General features: G+C 41.2%; 4 protein-coding genes across 5 annotated transcripts; all 4 read left to right on the top strand.

Moving 5' to 3' along the window:
* Window positions 1-942: 942 nt before the first annotated feature.
* On the top strand, window positions 943-7,301 carry LOC146471435 (uncharacterized). Its single transcript, XM_085120754.1, has 4 exons — window positions 943-2,063; window positions 3,894-4,057; window positions 4,823-4,899; window positions 5,034-7,301. The coding sequence occupies exons 1-4, from the start codon at window positions 1,336-1,338 to the stop codon at window positions 5,796-5,798; spliced, it is 1,734 nt and encodes a 577-aa protein (XP_084976880.1). The 5' UTR covers window positions 943-1,335; the 3' UTR covers window positions 5,799-7,301.
* Window positions 7,302-7,663: 362 nt separating this feature from the next.
* LOC146471436 (uncharacterized) lies at window positions 7,664-10,531 on the top strand. The gene is made up of 2 exons (XM_085119901.1): window positions 7,664-8,198; window positions 9,032-10,531. The coding sequence occupies exons 1-2, from the start codon at window positions 8,045-8,047 to the stop codon at window positions 10,351-10,353; spliced, it is 1,476 nt and encodes a 491-aa protein (XP_084976027.1). The 5' UTR covers window positions 7,664-8,044; the 3' UTR covers window positions 10,354-10,531.
* Window positions 10,532-13,187: 2,656 nt separating this feature from the next.
* On the top strand, window positions 13,188-15,839 carry LOC146471437 (uncharacterized). Its single transcript, XM_085119902.1, has one exon. It carries the CDS (start codon window positions 13,911-13,913, stop codon window positions 15,363-15,365), a length of 1,455 nt encoding a protein of 484 aa, XP_084976028.1. The 5' UTR covers window positions 13,188-13,910; the 3' UTR covers window positions 15,366-15,839.
* Window positions 15,840-19,301: 3,462 nt separating this feature from the next.
* LOC146471438 (uncharacterized) lies at window positions 19,302-23,125 on the top strand. Of its 2 annotated transcripts, XR_014866653.1 has the most exons (2): window positions 19,302-22,502; window positions 22,893-23,125. XR_014866653.1 is itself a non-coding variant. In XM_085119903.1 (1 exon), exon 1 carries the CDS (start codon window positions 19,470-19,472, stop codon window positions 21,612-21,614), a length of 2,145 nt encoding a protein of 714 aa, XP_084976029.1. In that variant the 5' UTR covers window positions 19,302-19,469; the 3' UTR covers window positions 21,615-22,566. The 2 variants fall into 2 exon arrangements, 1 of the variants encoding a protein (XP_084976029.1); XM_085119903.1 differs by lacking the exon at window positions 22,893-23,125 and having other exon boundaries at window positions 19,302-22,566.
* The last annotated feature ends 357 nt before the right edge of the window (window positions 23,126-23,482 follow it).

Below are 23,482 nucleotides of genomic sequence, written 5' to 3' on the forward strand. Positions count from 1 at the left end.
ATAAGTGTCCCTCCCCCCCCCCCCCCCTTCAACTTTTCTCTATTTTTGTTAGGCCGGGGGAGCACTGAGACAACTAAAATTTGTTTATCACTTTTCAGTTTGGAACTCATAGGATTTGATCATGAACTGCTCTTGACTACAATGTTACAAGAGATGAGTTCCTTTTGTCGAACTCTCTTTTATTCAAGTTTCAAGTCCGCCAATAACTGCATTGTGTCCTCCCCACCCCTCGAATGAGCGGCCCTTGCCGTATCCTATATTTGAAGTACTAGCGCCGCCCTGGGCACTTATTCAAGGATTTATGGTGATGTGACGTTTCTAATCAGCACGCCTTATGCTAATTTTTGACCAACTGTTATTGAGCGGCCAACACTTATTATTTTCCAGCGGGCGGCTAGCGGTTGCTAGGAGTTCATTCGGCCCGCTTTGCATTACTCGTGGAGTGATCTTATCGAGGATCCTTACCGGTCCGCTTTAATTTTGTCCATTTCGTCAGTCCATAAAAGAGCCGGTTGGTCACCAAATGCCTTTCTCTCACCGTGCCGGACAATGGCAGGCCATCCATCTGTGAGAGTTTTTTTTTCGCAGACATAATCATGATTATGTCACACAACAGAGTGGAATGATTTTCAACATAGATGGAAGAAAGATAGAATCGAAGAAAATGATTGATAATAATAAGCAATAAGCATCCACCGTCGTATCCTCTATACATCCGTATCCGCCGCTTCCTTATAGGCGAGATCCATCCCCATGTCAAGCTAGCTAGTTACTTAAAGGTTGCGTGTGAATAGTCGTGCGGAATATTATATCATGCCCTAGTGGCGAATTGTTTAAGAAAAGGGGGAGAACTGACGTTTATACAATATAGTAACAGTATAGTTGGGGTGAAATCAGTGAGCAAATTCGAAGACAATAGAATACCAGAGCCTTAACTGGTATGAGTACTGAATGCGTATGTCATCGAACCACTCGGTTTCCAGGGCCTATGACGTGAACTTCTCTGGTTTTAAAGAAGGCGGCAGACCCAGAGAGACATGAATGTCAGGGAACACCAGCAACATGAAAACGTTAGCATGCATGGCGGCGGCCACACAGCTGGCAATCATGAGAATGGTTGTCCTGTGCGACGCCTTAAGACAAGAACAATAAAAGTGGTTTTTCCGAGAAATCACGCGAGAAAACAAATATTCATGTCACGTCATGATCAACACAAATTATGAATACATTAAAATGAATTTCTAAGAAATCTCGCATTAAGGAAGATAATTTTCCCCTGAAAACAAAACACAACACGCACTTGCATTACAATTTCGAAGTCATTAAGGAACATTCATGAACTGTAACTCGGTCATCATCTCAATGCCGAAAAAGAGACGTTTCAAAGTGGCCATATATGCCAACGAGTACAGACAGATTTGCGCTTGGGTTTTAAAGAACCAGACTCTTGAGACAGGAGGCGATTTGTTCGGTCTCTGGGCGGACGATCGCACCGCTGTCATCCAACTGGTGTTGGGTCCAGGAGAAAACTGCCGAAGAGCGCCTCACTCCTTCTACCAAGACGTGCAATATCTTGAAAAGGTTGGCTCTGACTTGACCGGAAAGGAAGCACTATGTCACATCGGCGAGTGGCATTCGCATCACACGATCGGTCTCACACGACCAAGCGGTGGCGATGAAGGAACCGTATGGAGAAACATGCCAAACTACGGCCTGAACCGCTTTATTCTGTTTATTGCCAACATTGGATCGCTGTCTCCTTCTGAAGTGAGCGTCGGCTGCTTTCTGTTTGAATTTGAGAAAGGATCCAGCCGGAAGCTGCCGGTGTTAGAGGGAAGCTTCGAGCTCTTGCCGGATGAGAGCCCCTTCCGTTCAAAGTGTGTCAGCGTTTTGGGGAAAGGAGCAGAGTACATCAACAGTGACGAAGACATCGCTTGTCTTCAAGAAGTATCAACAGATGAAGCTAAAATAGCTGCAAGGCGGCCAGTAATGAGGGCTGAAGAGTTGTCACAAAGTCAAAGGAAAAAGAAAAGGCGCTGTCCTTGTCCGTGGTGCACAATGCTGTGAACTATCACATATTATATTAACACAGTTACTTTACACTACATTGCATTATAAGACAAAAAAAAAACATATCCCGGCCACTGAAATTGATGTGTAGCCGTTTGGTCTCAATATACCGGTGTCTAAGGGTGTGATATTTTTAACTTGTACAGAGTAAAAGTATCTGGCCGGGATATGTATATGCAGCATATTTATCAATTGTCGCCCACATGCTGGCTCAAGAAGTCACTCGGAACTATGTGATAAAGCAGCAAATCGTGTAGGATTTACACGCTCTATTGCCTCGTGTCAGTGCATCATGTATGTAACTTCTAGGGTACCCAACGGTTTACTTCGGCATATATCTGCCAGTTGGATGGCCTTAATCGCCTCAGAAATTCGGGTTTCGTCGTAAAGAACATCTTCAGTTTTCTTCACTAGAGAACTAATATTATTCGTTTCGTTTTCAAAGGTGCATGTATGTCGTTAAAAAGGAGGGGAAAAGGTCATCTAGCATTTTCATCAAACTAACAACAAGTACATTAGGTGAACACGATTCCGTTTTCTGAAACCATATGCAACCTAAGCAAGGTTGGCAATATTGGCGGGGAAGCAATATGATCTTGGAGATTATGGCCTGCTCCAAGTACCTGCTCCAACATGCCCATGAAATTACGCGTAGAAAGTCATTGTCTTCTATACTTCGTACCGGAGTGCATGTGAAAACGAGTGTTGTGATCCCAATTAGGTGTAAGATGGCATTTTTTTGCTTGTAAATTGAAAAATAAAACCTGGCGGCTGAAAAACGAGCTCTGACTCCAACTGTACTGAGTGTTACCCAACATGGCTCCCAGGGTCTTTCACCTCCCCACCCCATCCCAGAGTTAGAGAGGTTGTCTCGTACGCCCACCATGGCTATGCGTTTGGTTGTATGTCCCCACGAGGTATGATCGAAGAAAGCTTTAGTCATGTGAACGCACCCAAGGGGAAACGTAGGTGTAAAGCAAAATAAGGGTGGTTTAATTTCTCGCGCAGTCGTTCGGTGAATTATATTTTTCGAGAGGTTGCAAAATTGGCGAAATATATCACACGTTGTACAGATCCATTTTGAAGATTAAAATGCCAGTGCAATCAGTTAACTTTGATTTGTAAACCATCTGAACCGATCTTACAACAGCTAAGTTTTCTCAAAATGTTAGTCTTGATCATTTTGCTCAGGTTGGATACTAAGTTACAAAAAGTTTAGATGCCGAATATAATAATTCCAAAAATCTGGCATTCTTTACATAATATGTTGCCGTGGCAACGGTTCCTAAGATACGAAACCAACGGATAATTAAAAATTTAAGAGGTCATTTAACGTTTCTAGAATCCAGGCTGCATGCAATTTTAAGAGAAAAGGCTACCGGAAAACGTCAGCAGCTCAAACTCGACGTGGTTTGTGTAGGTACTAATTATAATTTTAAAGAATAAACTGCAAAGGACCGCAGAGAAAATGCTGCAAGTTTACGCAGGATCTGTAAAAGATCTAATCAGCCAAAAATAAACATAACCTAATTTTAAGAGCATGGTTGTCTTTTCTCCCCTCCCACCACTCCACATATATTTTGTTTGCGTTGCCTCACTTCCAGTTTTCAGCTTCACTTAGAACTACGCAAGCTTCGTAGTTCGCACATTTTGAGTCAGTTAAATTGTGCGTTTACCACAATCGTCAGTAGTTGATTTTTCTTTTTAAAGGATGGATTTACCTTTAGGAGAAAATTTATTCTTTGATCCTACAACTGGAAGACTTTATGCCCAATCGAGAAACGTAGTCCCACAATTGATGAGTTCATGCAAGATCCCTCAAGATATCCCAACTACGTGTTAACGGTGAATTATGAAAACGGAAAAATGGAGATAAAGAATAAAGCCTCTGCTCAGAGGCAATCAGATTGTCAAGTGGTCACTGGAATGGCCGCTGATGGCTTTTTTCAACCGTTCAATGCATTAATCATGGACGTTGAACACGAACGTATATGACTGTATTTGTCAGCGTACCACGGCCGAAAACATTGACACTCAACTCGATATGATGTGATTCAACTTACTCGCACGCAACTGACCGTATTTGTGTAGAAATTGAGTATGACGCTCCTGACTATGGTATGGTAGAATACTGTTGCACTGTAACTATCGGCTTAGAGAGATCAACATGCACATTATCTTATTGTGTTGTACTTGGTTTAGCAGCAAAAATAGCGGCGGATGAAACAAAATGGCGTCTCCTCTCGTAGGCTGAAGTTGATTTGCCGTTTGATATTCACCCGCTCAGTTAACTGTGTATGTACGTGGCTTTGTGTAACATTCATGTATTATATATGTCATTTATGTAATTTGCACTGAGTTTGAAGAACACTACCCATATTACTTATATTAATACATTTAAAGCATATCTAGCTTAATATAAATAAAGCTTTAATCAAGCCATGTTAGTCAGCGTGATGGTGCCAGGGGAATCGATACACTGTACTAAGCACATAGGCACACATATTACACTTTAATTGTGATCAGACGAAAAGCAAATGGGTCCTGTTTTGTAGAGTCTAGCATAGATATGATTATGTCACGCTTAAGACTATTTACAGTAAACATGGTTTCAGAGGAACGATTTTCAATAAAAATAGGAATTTTGCTTTAACCATATTCAGGAGTGCATATGAGAAATCCATCTCTACATCGAACTTTTGACTTAACTTTTGTTTGTTCGTAAAATTGAAGTTATGCACATTCATTTTAGTTTGTTTTGACATCCGCGATTTCCGAGAAATGTCATTAGAATTCACAATTCAAGTCACGCTTGACAAAATGAAAAGTGTAACTTTACTATTGGCATCATCACAAGATATAAATACATCACAACGAATTTCTGCGAAATAATTTTAGTTCGAAAACAAAACACTGCAGGCACTCACATTATAGTTTTGGAAGTACTTTACTTTTTTTAAAAGCTGATCAGCATCTTAATGTCTAAGGGCAAAGAGTTCACAGTGGCCATATATGCCGACGAGTACAGACAGATTTGCGCTTGGGTTTTAAAGAACCAGACTCTTGAGACAGGAGGCGATTTGTTCGGTCTCTGGGCGGACGATCGCACCGCTGTCATCCAACTGGTGTTGGGTCCAGGAGAAAACTGCCGAAGAGCGCCTCACTCCTTCTACCAAGACGTGCAATATCTTGAAAAGGTTGGCTCTGACTTGACCGGAAAGGAAGCACTATGTCACATCGGCGAGTGGCATTCGCATCACACGATCGGTCTCACACGACCAAGCGGTGGCGATGAAGGAACCGTATGGAGGAACATGCCAAACTACGGCCTGAACCGCTTTATTCTGTTTATTGCCAACATTGGATCGCGGTCTCATTCTGAAGTAAGCGTCGGCTGCTTTCTGTTTGAATTTGAGAAAGGATCCAGCCGGAAGCTGCCGGTATTAGAGGGAAGCTTCGAGCTCTTGCCGGATGAAAGCCCCTTCCGTTCAAAGTATGTCAGCGCTTTGGGGAAAGGGGCAGAGTACATCAACAGTGAAGAAGACATCACTGGTCTGGAGGAAATATCAGCTGATGCGGCCGAAAGAAACACAACGCGACCTGTGATGTCTCGTAAACGGAAGAGACCACACGTGGAACATCAAAATGAAGATGAAGAAAGAGACGTTAAAGCTAAAACCGTAAAAAGGCTCTACCCTCCTGACACATCTGTTTTTACTAGTCATTAGATCAATTACACAGACGAAAATTATACTGAAGGGACCTAGTGTCGTTGAAACCTTCAGTTTAAAAGCTTAGTGTATTTGTTTTTAAAATTGGTGGATAAGCTGAATGTCAAATAAATATAGGAGAAATGTATTTAGCGCGGAGCGCTAATTGAGGAGACTCTCTGGGTCGAACTGATTTTTGAGGAGAGGGGAAAACCGGAGTTATCCGGAGAAAAACCTCTCGGAGCACAAAGACGGAGTCCGGAAATCGGGGCCACACTGGGAGGAGGCGAGTGCCCTCACTGCTCCCCAAACATTACGTTTTGTGAACAATATAGCAAATAAACATTTTTAAATGCACCTTGTATTGTACTAATTAGGATTTACATAGAGATACAACCAGCTTAAATCAGTGTTATCCTGTAAAAGCTGTACACAGAGTGGGTAAATGTTGAGGCAACATGTAGAATTATATACCGAAAGAATGGGGCCGCGCGGGAGTGGGGTGGGTAGGATAAATGTGGCGCATACACGTACGGTATACTACAGTGTCACCTTCATCTCTTGTCCCCCTTTGATTGACATCAAGAGCAATCCTTCGTGCTCTTTAGTTTCAGTTCTCATTCATAACTCCCATTTTAAAGCTGTAATGTATTTTGTTTTGTCGTCTTTAGAGAATTATGCTGCTCAACGTTCGAATTCTTGGGCTCATCAAATAATGAATTTGTTTAACAGAAATCGGCCTGTCCCCCTTCCCCTGATTCACTCCTTCTGGCTTTTTCCCGGAATCAAGCACAAGGTATGAAGACAACTCCCTGAAGTAAACCTTGAAGCTGTACCTCTGAAGTTGGGCAGAAATTCGTCCCTACTGTACCTTACTGGGCCGTCATCGTTAAGAGATACTGTCGGAAACATGTCTTCTCCTAAGAAAGTGGACGTTGACAAATACATGGAACACCCAGAGAATTTTCCGAACCAAGTGCAGGTGATGAATTATGAGAATGGAAGGTTTGAGATTATGTCTGAAGCCGAAGCTCGTACAAGAACTGATCGCCAAATCGTAAGAGGGATGGCTGCTGATGGCTTCTTCCTACGGCTTACGTACGTCGAACATTCTGGTCACTGACACCGAACAAGTGTCTTCTTCAAGCTGTCAAGCAGTTCCAGTGTTGCGAGCTGATTCAAATGTTAAACGGGAGAATATCAATTGTACTGGACTTAACTATTGCAGTCATCATCAGCTTAAACGGGCAGCTTAATCAGTGGAGGCCTTTTAAATTTAAATTCGAACATTGCCGTGTTCTTTTCATTTCTGTGAGTGTATCGTGGTTAATCTAATGTATTGATAGTTTTGATACGACTAGTAGCATACACAAAGAACTGAAAGACCGAGTGTTCTTCTCGGTGAACTTATTTTCGTATATTATGTCTTAAAGATGAAGTCTTCGCTCAAATAGGTTAAATCATCTCATTTATGTATATGATGAGAAAATGAAACGACTTAGATTAAATGTATGGAAAGAAGCAGTTGCGACAGGCTCTTAGCTTAGCAAAACTACGTGCTGATTTGCGAGAAAATGCACACACGTGTCACGGTCGTGATCTCCCTCAGTGATCGATGATTATCGACATGCATCATCATATTTACTAAAGCTTAAGGATTATCTATATGGAATGTAGAGAAGCCAGTGTAAAGTTTAGGAACCCAGTACCTGGTGATAGTTCAGCACACAGAGAATCAAAGATACTCTGAGTATGTTCATTGTGCTAAAATATTTCGACAACAAACGATTCCTAGAGGGAATCGAAAGCTTTCAATTCAACATAATTTTCAATCCTGTAAACGAAACCTTTCTGTTTGATTTAATATGACAGGATCAAGAAACAATTTTTTCTCTAAAATGAAAAATTAGTTAATTGGAAACAAGTTATATTCTTAGTCTGCCTTGTTTCCAATTAACTTACTTTTATGGTCACTTGTTGTCGAAATATTTTCAAACAATGACGGAACATGACGATACTCAGAGTATCTTTCGTTCTCTATGTATAGTTTAGGTTTCCCTGTTTTCTTGGAATATGACCTATTGTCAGTGTTGCAAAGATGGTTGCTAGCGAAACAAAAATATTGAGAGGGGTGATCTCCAATTATTGCACGAATAGATTCATGAACGTGTTCTCACGGAAGTTACTGCCAAAATTTATGTGGATATCCCATTATCAGTAAAAGTGTTGTAATTGTTGATTTGGTTTAATTAACCGGCTTAACCATGGGTTCAGTACCTCTAAGGAAAAAGAAATCGAACAATGGACGCCAAACGAGTCAACACGGTTCTTCTCAAAAACCTGGTATTGACATTCATGGTCAAGAAAAGCAACAGCGAGAAGGAAGATACAAGAACAAAGCTGAATGTAACGAGCGAGGTAGCGCATTAGTCAGTTTGTACCGCAGTAAGTGACCAAATCATTCAAATGCCTGAAATACCACGGGCGAGATGATTAAGTCGAAAACGATGACTACAAAACAGCCCTCAGCACTACAATAGCTTTGGATAAGTTTCCCTGGATATACACGGAGGTTGTCACTTTTTTTGTGTGAAACTACTGAAGGCATTGAATCTTAATTCTTCACACTGAGCAATGGTGCATTCGATTTAGTCTTTATGATGGAATTGTTACCCGCTACAAACTAGTCGGCATGAACAGCTTAGTCAAAGAGTCATTGCTACTAGGCATAAAAAGATTCCTTTTACAAGTTTAAAAAATGCAGGCAGAGTAAGCTTGTCAGCATAAAGTACTGCTTCTATATGTTGATGTGGAATTCAAGTTGGAATTTTGGTATAATCCCTCACCAAATCACACGCTTCCTGACTTTCTTGGAAATTTTCTACCCATGACACTTGGTAAACAAACGTCACATTATGCGCAGATAGAAATGAAACTAAAATAGAATTGTTTTTCAGTTTAAAATAATTAAAGAGGGCAATCTTAGCGATACTCTTACAGAGGAAAAGATCACTGAAGTATAAAATAAATCTATTCGCAACTTTTGTGTGTCTTCCAAAGCTGCAACTAAAACAAAAATTCAAGTGTTTACTCCATAAATCCTACCACTGATTTCCAAGAATGAAAAAGCATCATATGCTAACGTAAGGGGAAACCCCAGAACATGATCGGCCAATAATTTTAGGGGTGTTATTTCTAAGAATATGATTTCTTCCGGTTTCGATTTCAAAATATATTTTATTCTTTTCCAGAGAGGTTGCCCTCACTGACGATAAGCACGATGCATGAGGTACAAGATGAACGTAAAGTTGTCTGCTTTCTGCAGCCCAATTTTACTGATGTCCTTAAAAACAACGACGCTGGTGAAAAACGGTTTTCTGTGACTGTATTTGACGACTGTGACACGCTTCACGTCCGGGTTCATTGCAACGATAAATCGTCTAATCCAGAGCCCGAGAAACGCGTCGCGTTCAAGGTCTTTAAAGAGCTGCCTCAGTGTTCGGAGATTTTAGATATTGCTTCTAGTCTCATTTCCAGCCTCCCAGCCCTTGATGTACCACAGGTCGCAATTTTGGTTTCCGAAGACGACCATGTCAGAGCTTGCGTGAGACCAAAGTCAACCGAACTGCTAGAACAAGCAGCCGTCCTTCGCCAACCACGAAAAGCCCAGCTCTACTCCCGAAGCCATGGCATACTGGAGTCGAGTCTTCTGGAGGACCGCAAGGTTGCAGTAGTCGGGCTCGGTAGCGGTGGTTCCCAAGTGGTTATAGAGCTTGCTAAGGCTGGAGTTGGCAAGTTTATACTGGTCGATTTCGATCGAATCGAGCTTCACAACATCGTCCGCCATGTTTGTGGTTTAAGCGATCTGGGACGCCTGAAGACCAATGTCATGCGAGACCGTATCTTGGACAAGAACCCGTTCGCTGAGGTGGAAATCTACAACACCAACATCAACAATTTAGAAGACGCCAGAAAAATTCTCACGGGAAGCGACATTATCATCGCAGCCACAGACAATATCAGAAGCAGGCTTAACATCAACACCCTGTCCATAGAGCTTGGAATTCCCACCTTGTATGGGAAATGCGCTGTGAGAGCTGCAGGAGGAGAGGTGCTGCGTGTGAGACCGAAGGTAGGTCCTTGCTTCTCCTGCATCTATGCGGATGCATCTATGGAAGCTGCTGCAGAGGAGATGTCTTCCTTCCGCCAAGCGCGCGAGGCTAATCCACCATACGTTGGAGACGATGAAGTGAAAGCTACCATTCAAGTTGGGCTGTCTTCTGACATCAACCCCGTGTCTAATATGCTAGTGAAGCTTGCTCTGGTGGAGCTGTGTCGTGGTAAAGACAGCGCTCTGAAGACTCTGGAGAGCGATCTGGAGGCTCCATACTACATGTGGGCCAATCGCAGAGAGCAGCAGTATGCCGGGTACCCAGCAGATGGCTTCCACAGGTTTGACAAGCCCGCTATTCTGAGGTGGTACCCAATGATGAGCGAAAGAAAAGCTGACTGCAAAACTTGTCAAGACATGGAAGTGAGCGAGGAAAATGTCGATTTTTTCGCTGGAAAATAATTCAATCATTATCCTCAACTTAATTAATGCAAATGATAGGCTTCGATAGGGACAGTGGACAATCACACAGAAACGCGTAAATATTTTCTCACAAGTCTTTTAGTTAGCTAACCCACTAAATAAAAGCAAATGGGACATCGTTGTCATTTGATAGGATTCTGTTACGTTTGAAACTGAGTTCGTGTATTTTAAGCGTGTATCTTTTTCTTTTTTGTGGAAAACAAGACCTGACCTCCGTGTTAATGGCTGTAACTGATTTGACAATGAAGCAATCTTAAATAAAATAATTTGTCTGACCCTGTCAAATACAGGTGTATACTGGTCCTCGATAGTTCGGTGTTTCAATTCGTTTCCAGACATCTCTTTAATACTCTTGCATGACTATCAATCCCCACTTCCATGACCTTTATTTTTCCGCGTGACAAGATCTTTCACGTGCTTGCCATGCATGCAAATCACTTTCCATGAAGACTGTGCAAGGATACCATAAATAGATTTTTCCGGGAAACCAAAAATTATTCAAAAACAAGCCTTGCATACCAAAACATTTTTGGCAAGAAATATATAAAACTTTACTAGCTTCAAAAGAAATTATCCAGTGAAATCGCTCTGACTGCATGCATACATCCCGTGGCTGATTGAAGACCCACAAAGAACATTTCTGTGAAAGCGCTTTCAAGCTTATGTTAACCATCACTAAACCACATTTTGCACTTCTGCTTGAACGGCAAATCAGCTCGTGCAAGGAGTCAAAATTAGCCTTGTAAGCCAAAGTCGATTTCCTCGTTCGCTTACTTGCTTAGCGGTCCACGGCAGTCGCATTTTTAGAGTACAAGTCCTCGCATAAAAGAGTTATACAACTAAATGAAGTTTATCGTTAAAACTGGTCTACAATAGCAGAGAAAGTAACGAAAAATTGTTTTAACATTTATTCACAGAAACAAGCATTCGACATGACCTTAATTTTATACGTCTTAAACTGAGATAACTACATATTAAACAACAATTGAACATTACAACCTGTTTGTACACTCATACACGACTGAATAACATGATTTCTTGGAATACTCGGGTTAACTATAAACTAACCATGCAGCGCCCTAAAAAAAATAACGACTGCTCTACGGTAAACATTTTCTCACGGTACAACAAATTTGTACTGCTTTAAAAAGATGAATTGAACACAAATTGCAACGAAGATTTCATTGTTCTCCCGTGAAGTCAATACAATGTTCCTTGGCTATCATTTCATTGCTTCCATAGTCGTGTCTTTTAGTTATGTCTCCCGCTTGTGCTACTAGTCCCTACAGTTTTCAGGAAGTTACTCAGTCCCTACTAAAGTTCAGTTAGTTAATTTTAAAGTTTCCGCCGGTAAAATAAAGAGTACAACATGCAAACTTGAACAAGTCATTCTGAACAGTATTCAGCGCGCGTGATATGGTGATGATTCAATGGGGCTGATTCACCAACGCATAAAGCCTCCAACATCGTTTTCCTGTGAGATATGTTCACTAAAACTGAAGAATCCCCCTGAGCCGGCTTTATTCATGTCCAGCATGACCGTCCTGTCGGAATTTTGGGCTTCGTGTTGTGGTTTCACCATCAACTTTCCGGTGGCGGGATCAAAAACCAGAGATTCAGAGCTGCCTCCTCTGTTCTCAAGATGTTGTTGAATACGCTGTGGGTTTGAAGACATCTTGGAAGTCTGACTTGCAAAACAGTGACTAAACAGATTCTTTTGCTTTGTACTGCAACGATTAGCGCAAACAGAATATCCCCAGTTATCCAAGTTCGCTTTCACAAGTTTCGCTAGTGCTTGCTTTCGCTTCCGTGCTCTACGGACTCAGTGCTTTCGGTTTCGAGCGCAGCTTCTTTGTTATGTGATTGCGGGCATGACGTCATCCATATGATTTTGTTTTCTTGGAATTTGAAGGGACTTTTTGACAACTGTCGAGTCATGCCCTAATAGGGAAATAAGCGGAAGTAGGGTCTTGTGTAACAAAAGGGTTTTTCCCTGATAAATAAAAAATGAAAGCGCAACAATAAATTATTGTTGACGACGACGTGGGTATAATATTCTGCAGAAAAGGAGACGGGAGTGATTATTTGATTTCCTAAGTTATTCAACAGAATATCCTAGCGACATCCTAAACAGTAATTGAATATAAAAAACGCATTGACATGGACCCAACCGAGGAGAACAACCAGCAGAACGAAAGAGAATTTGACTTCCATTTTGTCACGAGGAAGGACGAAGAAACGAAAGAGGAAGATGGCAGCACAAGTGCAGTGAAGTCAGAGGTTGTAGCAAGCCGACTGAAAGTTATCGCTAAAGGTGGACAAGACAACACGAAAATGGAAAGATTGGTGTTTGATCTCAAGAGTGGAAAATTAACTGTGGAGACAGAGTCAGAGTCCACCCAGCTTGTAGTATCATCGCCTGAGAGACAGGTGATAGAGGGAATGGCCACCAGTGGGTGGTTTGCTGGGGACAGTTTGAACTGAATTCAGCATACAAACAACAATCTTGGCTTGGATATCTCATGTGGATAGGCTTTAAAAACACTGACCAGTTACATTGCATGACTATTCAATTCCATGACTATTTAATTAATGCACCGGGCATGTAAAATCCTTAGAACATTTGGAACCGACATATGTTAGAGTTAGCAGAATAAAATGAAAGCGTGACGTTGGGCTTGTGTTGACCTTGACCAAGAGAACTAAGGCACTAATATCATGGCTATGTAACTCTCTGGGTTGATAATGAAAGGAAAGTCTGTTTCTGTCAAGAGTAGTTTAGATAATTGCGATTTCTTAGAAACCTGGCTCGTTACATGTAATAATGACCCTGACATTATCACTTTAGCGCGTTCAAAACATTTCTTAGAAAAAGAGGAAGACTTAATTAAACCTGTCAAGTGTCAAAAATGACGGGAAAGAAATACAATAGCCGACGAGGTGTGGAATTTTCCTTTCGACATTTCTAACCCTCAACGGCATGCACTGAAATATGTCACGACAGATAAAATAAAAGCGTGGTCTTGCAGTAGAGGCCTGAGGCACAAAAAGGGAAAATAAACTCTCCAGTTGCCAATAGAGAGACTGTCTGTTGAGAGTAGTTCATATAAGACTGGTTTTTAAGAGACCTGCCTCGTTAATTATGACTCTACCATGAAAACTCGTGCAACAATACTGAAAAACATTTCTCAGAAAATGAGGAAGACTAAACTCCAGCTGTCAAATATTGGCATGGTATGGATAGGTATGGATAGGGTTTTATTTTCGACTAAAGCCAAATATTTCAATGTCGGGGTAGTTCAACGTTCTTTTGTAAAAAAGTTCCCAAATTAAACTCTCTCACGCAAGGAGTAATTGATGGTAAACAACGACTGATGAATGAATGAAATTGAAATTTTCTCGGAAACCACACCGTCTGGTGCGCATGTGCACTCGGGAACAGCAATGCAAATTAATAACAGAAGACGCCATTTGCACAAAGTTCCACACAGTTCACGGTGATAGTGCAGACGAGCGATTTATAGCGGGATAAAGCTATGGCAGCCAAGAGAAGTAAGTGCCCGAAAATTTACATGTACAGTAAAGATCGTGAACGGCTAAACAAGTTTGTCAGTGAACATAAAGATGGGGAAACTAGCGGCGATCTGTTCGGTTTGTGGACAGACGACAACGAGATCGTTATTCACCTAGTTACAGGACAGGCCGGAAGTGACCAGCATCAGGCTGAAAAGCGCTCGGCCTCATCAAATACGGAGGATGACACGAAAAATATGAGAAAAGCTTTGATGAAAACTTTCGGGCTCCCTCGCATTGGACAATGGCAGTACACGACCGACGAAAATAAAAGCAGAAGTATGATGGTGGCAGCCCTACGAGGCGATAAAGGATTATTTAAAAAAGAAATCGAAATTTCGAGAGCTCTGCTCATCACAGGGAACTACGACCGATCTGAGGTGCAGTTATCCCCGTATCTTGTGTCCACCACCTCAGTCTCAAGCAAAGGGGAAATTGACACCCTTGAAGACGAAAGTATCTTCAGGCAAGTTGACGAAATTAGAAAGATTACCGGCGAAACAGTGGCAAGCGTAAGTGGCCGAGAAGTAAATGAAAGGAAAGGCGAGATGAACAAAGGCCCAACCACCATTGATGAAAGTAGCTACAAGAAAGCGATCACCAGTAAAGAATCCGTCGAGACCGGTGTGGGACATAGCAATCTTGATTCAATGTGGGAATCATACGAAAGGATACCAAGGGCACAACTAGGCCGTACCAACCCTTTAACGGTTTACGTGTTTCAGGAAGACCTAGATATGGTGTCAAGGCTGGTTCTTGCGTATCCAGATGTGGAAACTGGGGGAGACTTGTTTGGTTTGTGGACGTCCGAGGGTGATGCAGTGATACACATAGTACTAGGTCCTGGAAAACATTGTAGCCGTACAAACGTGTCCTTCAACCAAGATATCCCTTACCTAAAGAATAACGGTGAGCTCCTTACCCAAGACTACATGTTATGCCACATTGGAGAATGGCACTCCCATCATCAGCTGCGCCTCTTCCGTCCCAGCGAGGGAGACTCAACGACCGTGATTAGGAATTACCCCCAGAGTGTCCTAGGGTTTATCTTGATCATTGCTAACATCGTGGAGCGTGGCAGGGCGGTGAAATTGTCGCCCTATCTATATACGCAGAAATCCAAGTTTACCTATGACAAAGAGGGGAAGGTTATTTCTTTACCAGCTCGAAATGTCTTCAAGGAAGTACCCAATGTTCAGAATGTCATGGAAGAAGGAAAGGAGACGGAGCAAGACGTCCAGCGCTATTGGACGTCGCGTCATCAGCAGTACCAGACGGCTAGGAGAAAGGGTCACCCTTGTCGAGGCCTATCACCGGCAAGAACCTATCCACCGGGACACGGCAGCACGGAGGAACCTATGGATGTGGATCCTCCTGAATATGCGCACAGAAATAGGCAATCAAAAGCGAGGCGTTAATTAAGATTCTTCCCTGAGCTACAGTGGCATAATTCCCGAGATGCACAGAGCCGTAACCCTTCCTTATGAAGAACTGAACACCTCAAACATAGTAACATAGACTGAACGCCGGAATTTCATATTTTTTACCCGTGATCGATCTGTTAAGCGTCCAAGTGTGGATTTCCCTCTTAAGTGTCTGTAAGGATTCTTGATAGGCCAATCGAGGGCGTTTAACGCAAATTTGTAAAGCTTCACTGTCACTATTGTACAGTCACTGCTATAGTGACTGAGATTGCAACCACCACAAGTAGAAGGCCTTCATTTATCTGTCCTGAGTACGTAAATAAATTATAAAATTGTAGTACTGAGGTTTTAAAATAACTATGTATCCAATTGAAGTTCCACTTTAATCGAGATTAGTTTTAATGATCAAGCGTCAATGAATGTAACTAAGTTTGAAATGCGTCATTAAATATACACCCTCTTCTTGTACGTTCATTTTTATTTATTTATTTATTTATTTATTTATTTATTTGTTTAGTTAGTTAGTTAGTTAGTTAGTTAGTTAGTTAGTTAGTTAGTTAGTTAGTTAGTTAGTTAGTTAGTTAGTTAGTTAGTTAGTTAGTTAGTTAGTTAGTTAGTTAGTTAGTTAGTTAGTTACCATCAAAGCAACCTATCAAACAACAGAAAGACAACACTAGTTGGTGGGTGATTTTAGACTCGTTGTTTCGGAATTGAGCAGGATCAAAAGAGAAAGTAAAAACAACCGGAGGCAGGGAGTTCCACTGAAGTATAGTTCTAGGCTAAAAGGACAGTCTGTGAGAGGTAGTAGAAGTGGAAATCGGAATGAAGGAGTGATCATCTTTTATTCTGCGGATTGGTGAACGCAAACTTGTCTCCTTGATTCACTGCAAGTAAGTTGCTAGTGTTCTTATACAACATGGTTAGGCGCGCATCGACTCTTCTCTGCTCTAGGGTTCGCCAGTTGAGCTCTTTAAACATCACTGTCACGCTTGCTAATTGCTGTTATCTCCCCAGTGCCTATCTGGCGGCCCATCGCTGCACCATTTCCAAGTTATAGGAACCATTCTTTTATACGCCCGTACGAGGGTCCCAAACATTACTACAGTATTCCAACTGAGGCGTAGTTATGATGCGTTTGTTGCAAACCGGCCCCTGGTTTTTGCTGTTACCAAAGTTTGAAGAGATTTTGCCTTAAATGGATAGCTTGTTGGATGACATTCAACGTATGCTTAGTTGATGTTATGGGCTATGACGCTGTTGGAGGGGCTGTGACGTCATCCAAAATGGTTGTCAAGATGGCATCTGTAAATAGGGTACAGATTTCTTCCTGTTTTACAGGAAAGGAAAGTCGATAAACATAAATATTTTGTGACTCTCAAATCAAGATAAAGAAATTGCGGCAAAAGCATAGCTGACTACCAACCGATTTTCCAGCGCTTTCTTTCTTGTACACTTGGAGGAGGAGCCCCTCCCAGTTTTGTTGTTGTTGTTGTTGTTTATTTATTTTAGTTTTGTTTTGTTTTAATTGTTTTTTGAGTAATCTTTAGCAATTTCTGCGCAATTCGGTGCAAATTTCCAGTTGCTGTAGAGCGATTTGAAAGAAAAAAGAAAAGAAAAATTAATATTTGGAAGATGAGTGGTAGTATCGACAGAGAAAAAGTAATTTTCTGTATTCCCCAAATAGCAAGATGCTGTTCAATTTTAGTCTCGAGTCTTTTATCATCAGAGGTAATTTTAAAAGAACCTGACTAGAAAAATCGTAAGTATTGAATATGGCCTCAGTGAATCCAGACGACACAACATTTCCGAGAAAAGCCCGAACGGATAAAATGCGCCATGCTAAAACAGTTCCTAATATTTACATACATTTGAATATATGAAGATTAAACCGAAGGGAAAATAAAAACTGCATCTAGGAACGTTCATCTTGAAATTAAAAACTTTGAAGAAATCGGCGACGATAGTGAAACCTGAGGCTTTTCAAACGATAAAAAGTCGGACGCGTTTCTTGGAAATTGTAAGACTTATAGCACATTTGTAAAGTATGAGTTACTTCTACTCCGTGATCTGACAACCCACCCTGTGATTTTGATAGGCTATGTCGGTGTAAGTAGGGCTATACTGCAAATAAACTTCGCATTTTTATTCTCAAGTTATACTGAGTAAAAATGAAGGTGTTCAGGGAAATGGCTTGGCCCTATTTATATGCCACTGTATTAGTAACTCGACTCAAAATAATTGACGGTGTCAGTTTTGCTGCTATTTATTTTGTTATAGGTATATCTTTCCACCTACTTTTCTGTCTGTCTGTCTGTCTGTCTGTCTGTCTGTCTGTCTGTCTGACTGTTTGTCCGCCGGTTTGACTGTCTATAGATGTATCTACCAAAAGATCTGGATATTAGCAGATATGTCGATATTCTAAGAAACCAGACAACACCTTTTACATGTTTCGATCTTCTTAGAGCATCCTAGATTTTCTTAGAGAATCCTAGATCACGCTCCTACCACCTTTCAACTTAAGACAAAAGAAGCCATTCATATTCAATGGGAAAAACCTACACTTAATCATCAACTGTATCATGTTATTTTAAAACTTTCTCTGTAATATTTTACATTGTCATGTTTCCTTTGTGCTTATAGTTAATCAGCATTTTGGTTTACACTATATATTCAACTCTGTGCTTTGTAATTTAAACTGAAGATGACAGAAGTTTCTGTCGAAACATGTTTCCAAATTTAAAAAGTGTTGTGTGGTTTCTTAGAATATCCACCTATCTATCCACCTCAATGTGTCTCTATCTGAGTGTCTCGCTAGCCTCAAGGCTCCAGAGCTGAGAGATGATGCTGTTTGATCGCCACCTCTTAGTGAAGAAACCACCTGATTCGATTTTGTACAAATCGACCATAACAGGTCTTTCGCCGGTAGACCCAGGGGCTATTCGTCGTGTTTGTCTACAACAACATATGAAGGAAAACATCGTTGTGAATTGTAGATCTCGTCTCGGCATCACCTTCAACTTCCCTGTCGTTGGGTCAAAAAACAGTTCTTCCCTGACCTGCCTCTTCTGCTCTCTAAATGTTCTTGAATTTCGCATGGGTTGGATGACATGTTAGAAAACAAACTCAAACAACGGACCAGTGGTACGTACGCGTTAATAGTTTGCTAACTTACACGATCACGAGGATGCTTTACGTACGGGTCAGAGAATTCGGGACGTCCCGAGACTGAGGATTTCAGTGATATCGGACACTGTTCAACATCTGCTCTTTAGAGTTCATAGATACAAGCAACGCGCTGTAAACCGTTCTCTTCCCGTATTAGAAATTGAAAGCAATGTCCAAATCAAAAGCTTAAGTCACTTCTCTGTGCCTTATAAGGTTATCCGCATAAATTCGTTTCGAGCAGAATAAATTACAATACTGATTCTCTCATGTCGTCTTAGCATTAGTTACCCTCATTGTGACAGGGGAATAAATGTATCTTAATCTGTAGAAAGTGTGTTACATCAAATCTTATCCTCCGAATGTCAGATCGTAGCTGCTGTTATTTCTTCTAAAAGCCCTGAGCGGCGGGCTTCAATACAACTTTCTTGTCCTCGTTAATTTTATCAATGGTGCGACGATTTTTCAGGGAAAAAGTCAAGTGGTTCTTCAGATTTAATCCGGATAGTAGATTGGGGAGACTAATAACTTACTCAGCTGGTGCCCGTGAGATTTGTCTGAGACTGAAATATTACCTCCGCTTGTGACATTCGTGACCGACCCGAATTGAAGTAATGGAAAATATTTCGTTTTCAAAACGGAAGTTGTGTATTTCGTTTATGCAGTTTATGATTCGAAGCGGCTGACAGAAACTAAGATTCGGTAATGCCAGTTGCAACCTATTGCGTTTTCCGGTTTAATACTAATCATGAATAAACCGAAGAACAAACTTTAAATTATTGACGTATTATGGGAAAATAAATTTGCGTAATCAACATAGGCTTGCTACGTCCGTTCTTTCCGAGAAATCAGCTCATTGTTCGTTGCGCATGAGCAAACGCTAATAAGCGAAACCGTTGGAGAGAACTTTCTTTAGCAACGGCATTTGTTTGTGAAATGCTCTCGTTAACTGGGCAAACGACTATGGAGAGGTTGCAGAGAACCAGTCAAAGAGCTTTTATTTTCGAAGGAGATTGGAAGAGACTTCTCGCTTCCAAGACAACCCAAGAAAGACAAGGAAATTTGTTCGGCTTGTGGACAAGCGAAGGTGATCCTGTTATTCATATCATAACTGAATCAGACTGTTGTCCTAAGAGTAAACATTCTCGATTTAGTCTGGCTGACTTCCCCGACAACCGTTTCCCTCTCGTGCATATCGGTAACTGGCGTTATGTTGGTCCTTCTTCTGCACATGTTGAAGATGAATCAACCACCCTTGCCTCTGACTATTCCAGGTCTTGTCAGAACACAGAAGACTATTTTCTAAATATGATTATCACTGAGTCTGATATTACCCTGGAATACCGGCGCAATTTCAAGATGAAAATTTTGTTTCTTCCTAACGAAAGCCCGTTCAGGCGCTTAGCAGCTATGGAAAAGATCACCATCAAAGGCCACGACGAGAATACCGACTACGAGCTGAAGGAATCATTCGTCAAAGAGGATTACCCTACCAGACCGAGACATCATCAAATCGAAGATTCAGACGCAGATGACTTAGAAGATACACTGGAGACTTCAATCGCTAAAGGCGAACGGAAGGCCTTTATTTTCAGAAAGGATTATGAAAGCCTCCGTTTAAATGCAACTCATGGCGAAAGGCAAGGAAATCTGTTTGGCTTGTGGACAACCAACGGTGAACCTGTTATTCACGTTATTTGTCGACCGAACTGTTGTCCCAACAAGTATGACTACTCACGCCTTGGAGTAGACATCTTCAGCAATGATTTCCCTCTCACACACATAGGCAACTGGCTTTATACCGACGTTTCGTTCTCTCATGCCCTTCCCATGAAATCACGTGGGCTTGACTCTTCATGGTGCCCTCACCAAAGCAAAGCCACCGGCAAATTTCTAGACGTCGTGATCCTAAAGTCAGCAATCCTGGTGTTACAAGATGGGCGAGAGAGGGAAATTGAGCTTCTTGACGGCAGAAGCCCGTTTAGGGACATGGAAGGCTTTAAAAGGATCGCCATAAAAGATCAGTACGATGATTTTACTACTGAGCTGGAGGAACCGATGAAACACCTTTCAGTCACTTCAAAGCGTATCTCTCCGCATCAAAGAAAGGAAATGTCAAGTTCTCCAGATTTTGAAGATCCGCCAACATACCGTGATAGTATCTCCAGTAGAGATGGTTGGCAGGAAGGCCCAATGTATCTGGGGACGCCAGGATTTCAGCGTGACTTTACAAGCAACAGCGATGATTTCAAGGTCTTCATCTTTGAGGAGGACCTCCAAATGATGGCGAAACTCGTTCTCAAGTACCCACACCTGGAGACCGGAGGAGACCTGTTCGGTTTATGGACCACTGCAGGTGACGTAGTACTACACATTGTACTTGGCCCAGGTCAAAACTGCAAACGAACTGGAGCTTCCTTCTACCAAGATATCTCTTATTTGAAGCGAAATGGTGAGCTGCTTACTCAAGACTACATGTTGTGCCACATTGGGGAATGGCACTCCCATCATCAGCTGCAGCTTTTCCAGCCAAGCGGGGGTGATTCATCGACCGTTATAAGAAACTACCCTCGTGGAGTCTGTGGTTTCATTTTGATCATTGCCAACATTCTGTCATCACGTGAAGTGCAGTTGTCTCCTTATCTTTACACACAAGGGTCCAGTTATAGCTTTGATAAAAAAGGCAAACTTGTACGACTGCCTGCGCAAAGAAATGCATTTAAGACAATTCGAAGGATCAGAGATAGCATCGAGAGAGGAAAAGAAATTCAAACGCATTCCCCAAGTTTTTACCGTGACGAAGAGGACGTGAGGAACGCCTATGATCCCAGAAGACACCCAACCCAAACTGGAAAGACCATGCAAAAGATGAGCCAGGCCCGTGATCCCATGACATACACAAGGCAAAACCGTAATTACAAACAACTGCATCGACTACAAACTCGTACGCCCACTGGCCAGCTGAGCACGCCTCCGCGAAGAATATCTTCCAGTTCGAGACTGTGTTGCTTTCCAAGTAATCGTCACAAAACAGCAAGGTACAACAACAGACCGGACAATCGACCTCCTTGGAGACATTAATCACTTCAGTGTAAACAAAACGATGTGTGAACTGAACTATAAATCAGACCCATCAACTTAAAACGGCAGAAAAAAACTAAATTCATGGATAGCCATGAATTGCGATTAGTGTATAGTATATATACATATACGACGTAGACCAGCGTTGTCCATTTATAAGACATGTAACACTGCAATGGTCTGATTGATGAATAGTCTACTGTAAAACCTCCATGGCTAAGTTCAACTTGAAGCTGTAGAGAAAACGACATTGATAATATTTTATTAGTCATGAATCGGGCATACATATGTAGTAGATATATTTGCACGGGCTGAACATTTCGCCAACACTAGTAGCAAAGTTTTGTAACACCTCAATAGTCAGGTGGTAAAAGCTCCACAACTAAGTTCAAAGAAGTGTTCTTTGCGGTTCAGAAATTCCTCTAAGTGGGTTGTTAGGTGCACTAAGACAAGGTCCAATACCTTCAAATAACGTGATCGCGTCTAGATGATTTGTAAAGTTTCGATCTTAAACACCTTCAGTTTACCATATTATAGAGTAAGTTTGTGTTATTAGAATTATATTTATACCCGCATTCAAACACTTGCAGATTTTGTTGTGTATATATTTTACTAGAGTATAACGTCCATTGTATGCTTTGTATGCTGTATCTAGTTTATAGTTCATCCCTCTCCTATCAATTTTCCTGGGTGCTATTATGTCAAAACTAAATAATGACTGATGAATAATTATGATAGCGATAGGTACTAGATGCATGATCTCAGTAAAATGTGCACTGAAGAGCTTTTATAACATATTGCATAGTAAGAGCTAAGGTATAACGTTAACACAGCACTCAAATATTTTGTACATGAACATAGTTTTCTTGTAACACACATGATGCGAACGTGTAAAGTTCTGTAAAGTTTAATTAAAAATATAGCTGCATTGAGGGTGTGTTACAGGTACTGATGTTACGGACCCATTTCATCACTTCCAAGAAAAGCCGGATCATAATGATTGTGAATCAGGGCTAAATTTCAACGATCCTCTTCGAAAGTAGACTGTTTAAGATAGCGTGACCTACTATTAGTAAATGATATTATATTTATTGCAGTTTGATTTGGAAAAAAATCTCAAACAAAAATTGTGATAATTGATAAACTTTTGAGCAAAAGACAGAAGACCAACGGAGCATTTTTATTTCAAAGTTGCTACCGTCTCGTTTACATTTCTGAGAAAAGCTTCATTACACTTCATGTTTATTCACAAGAAAATGGAATGAAATGTTTTAAAAGGGTACTCGATGTAGCTCTGAAAATTCCGAGCTATCTTCACTACCCATTGGAGCGAGTGTTACATCCACTAACGTTATATACAGACCCATTAATTGATTTATATTACATGTAATGCGATCAATGTAACATCACTTCGGAGAAACGCCGAATATTATTGTCACTTCAGGGCTAAATTTAAACGAGCCCCTTCGAAAGTAGAATGTGTGAGATAGCGTGACATATTCTATTGTACAGTGAACGCTAGATTTGGAGAAAAAATCTCAAACAAAAATCAGGATTGTTGCTGAATTTTCGGCAAAAGATTAAAGACCAAATGAAATCTTTTGTGTCAAAGCCTTCAATCGCTGCGTTTACATTTCTGAGAAAAGCTACATTGCACTTCATGTTTATTCACAAAAAAAATAAATGAAAGCGTATATTAAATGAAGCGCTGAAAATGTCGACCTGTTTTGATGTGTAATAAATATAATTTAGCTTCTGAGTCTTCTAACGTCAGAGGTAATTTCAAGGAAGCTGCAGACAAGAAAAATCACAGGTATTGAATATGACCTACGGTAAGTCAATCCGCGATACAACACAACATTTCCGAG

This window comes from Pavona decussata, unplaced genomic scaffold (genome assembly GCF_977016875.1).
Source record: "Pavona decussata unplaced genomic scaffold, jaPavDecu1.1 SCAFFOLD_102, whole genome shotgun sequence".
NCBI classification, from domain to species: domain Eukaryota; kingdom Metazoa; phylum Cnidaria; class Anthozoa; order Scleractinia; family Agariciidae; genus Pavona; species Pavona decussata.

What these genes read in the sequence shown, in the direction of transcription:
- LOC146471438 (XM_085119903.1), top strand. Translation starts at nt 19,470, where the DNA reads ATGCTCTCGTTAACTGGGCAAACGACTATGGAGAGGTTGCAGAGAACC.
- LOC146471435 (XM_085120754.1), top strand. Translation starts at nt 1,336, where the DNA reads ATGAACTGTAACTCGGTCATCATCTCAATGCCGAAAAAGAGACGTTTC. An exon ending in TGTCCGTGGTGCACAATGCT is followed by an intron (nt 2,064 to 3,893) that starts GTGAACTATCAC and finishes AGATCCCTCAAG; the next exon opens with ATATCCCAACTACGTGTTAA. An exon ending in CGCTTGACAAAATGAAAAGT is followed by an intron (nt 4,900 to 5,033) that starts GTAACTTTACTA and finishes TTTTTTTAAAAG; the next exon opens with CTGATCAGCATCTTAATGTC.
- LOC146471437 (XM_085119902.1), top strand. Translation starts at nt 13,911, where the DNA reads ATGGCAGCCAAGAGAAGTAAGTGCCCGAAAATTTACATGTACAGTAAA.
- LOC146471436 (XM_085119901.1), top strand. Translation starts at nt 8,045, where the DNA reads ATGGGTTCAGTACCTCTAAGGAAAAAGAAATCGAACAATGGACGCCAA. An exon ending in AGCTGAATGTAACGAGCGAG is followed by an intron (nt 8,199 to 9,031) that starts GTAGCGCATTAG and finishes ATTCTTTTCCAG; the next exon opens with AGAGGTTGCCCTCACTGACG.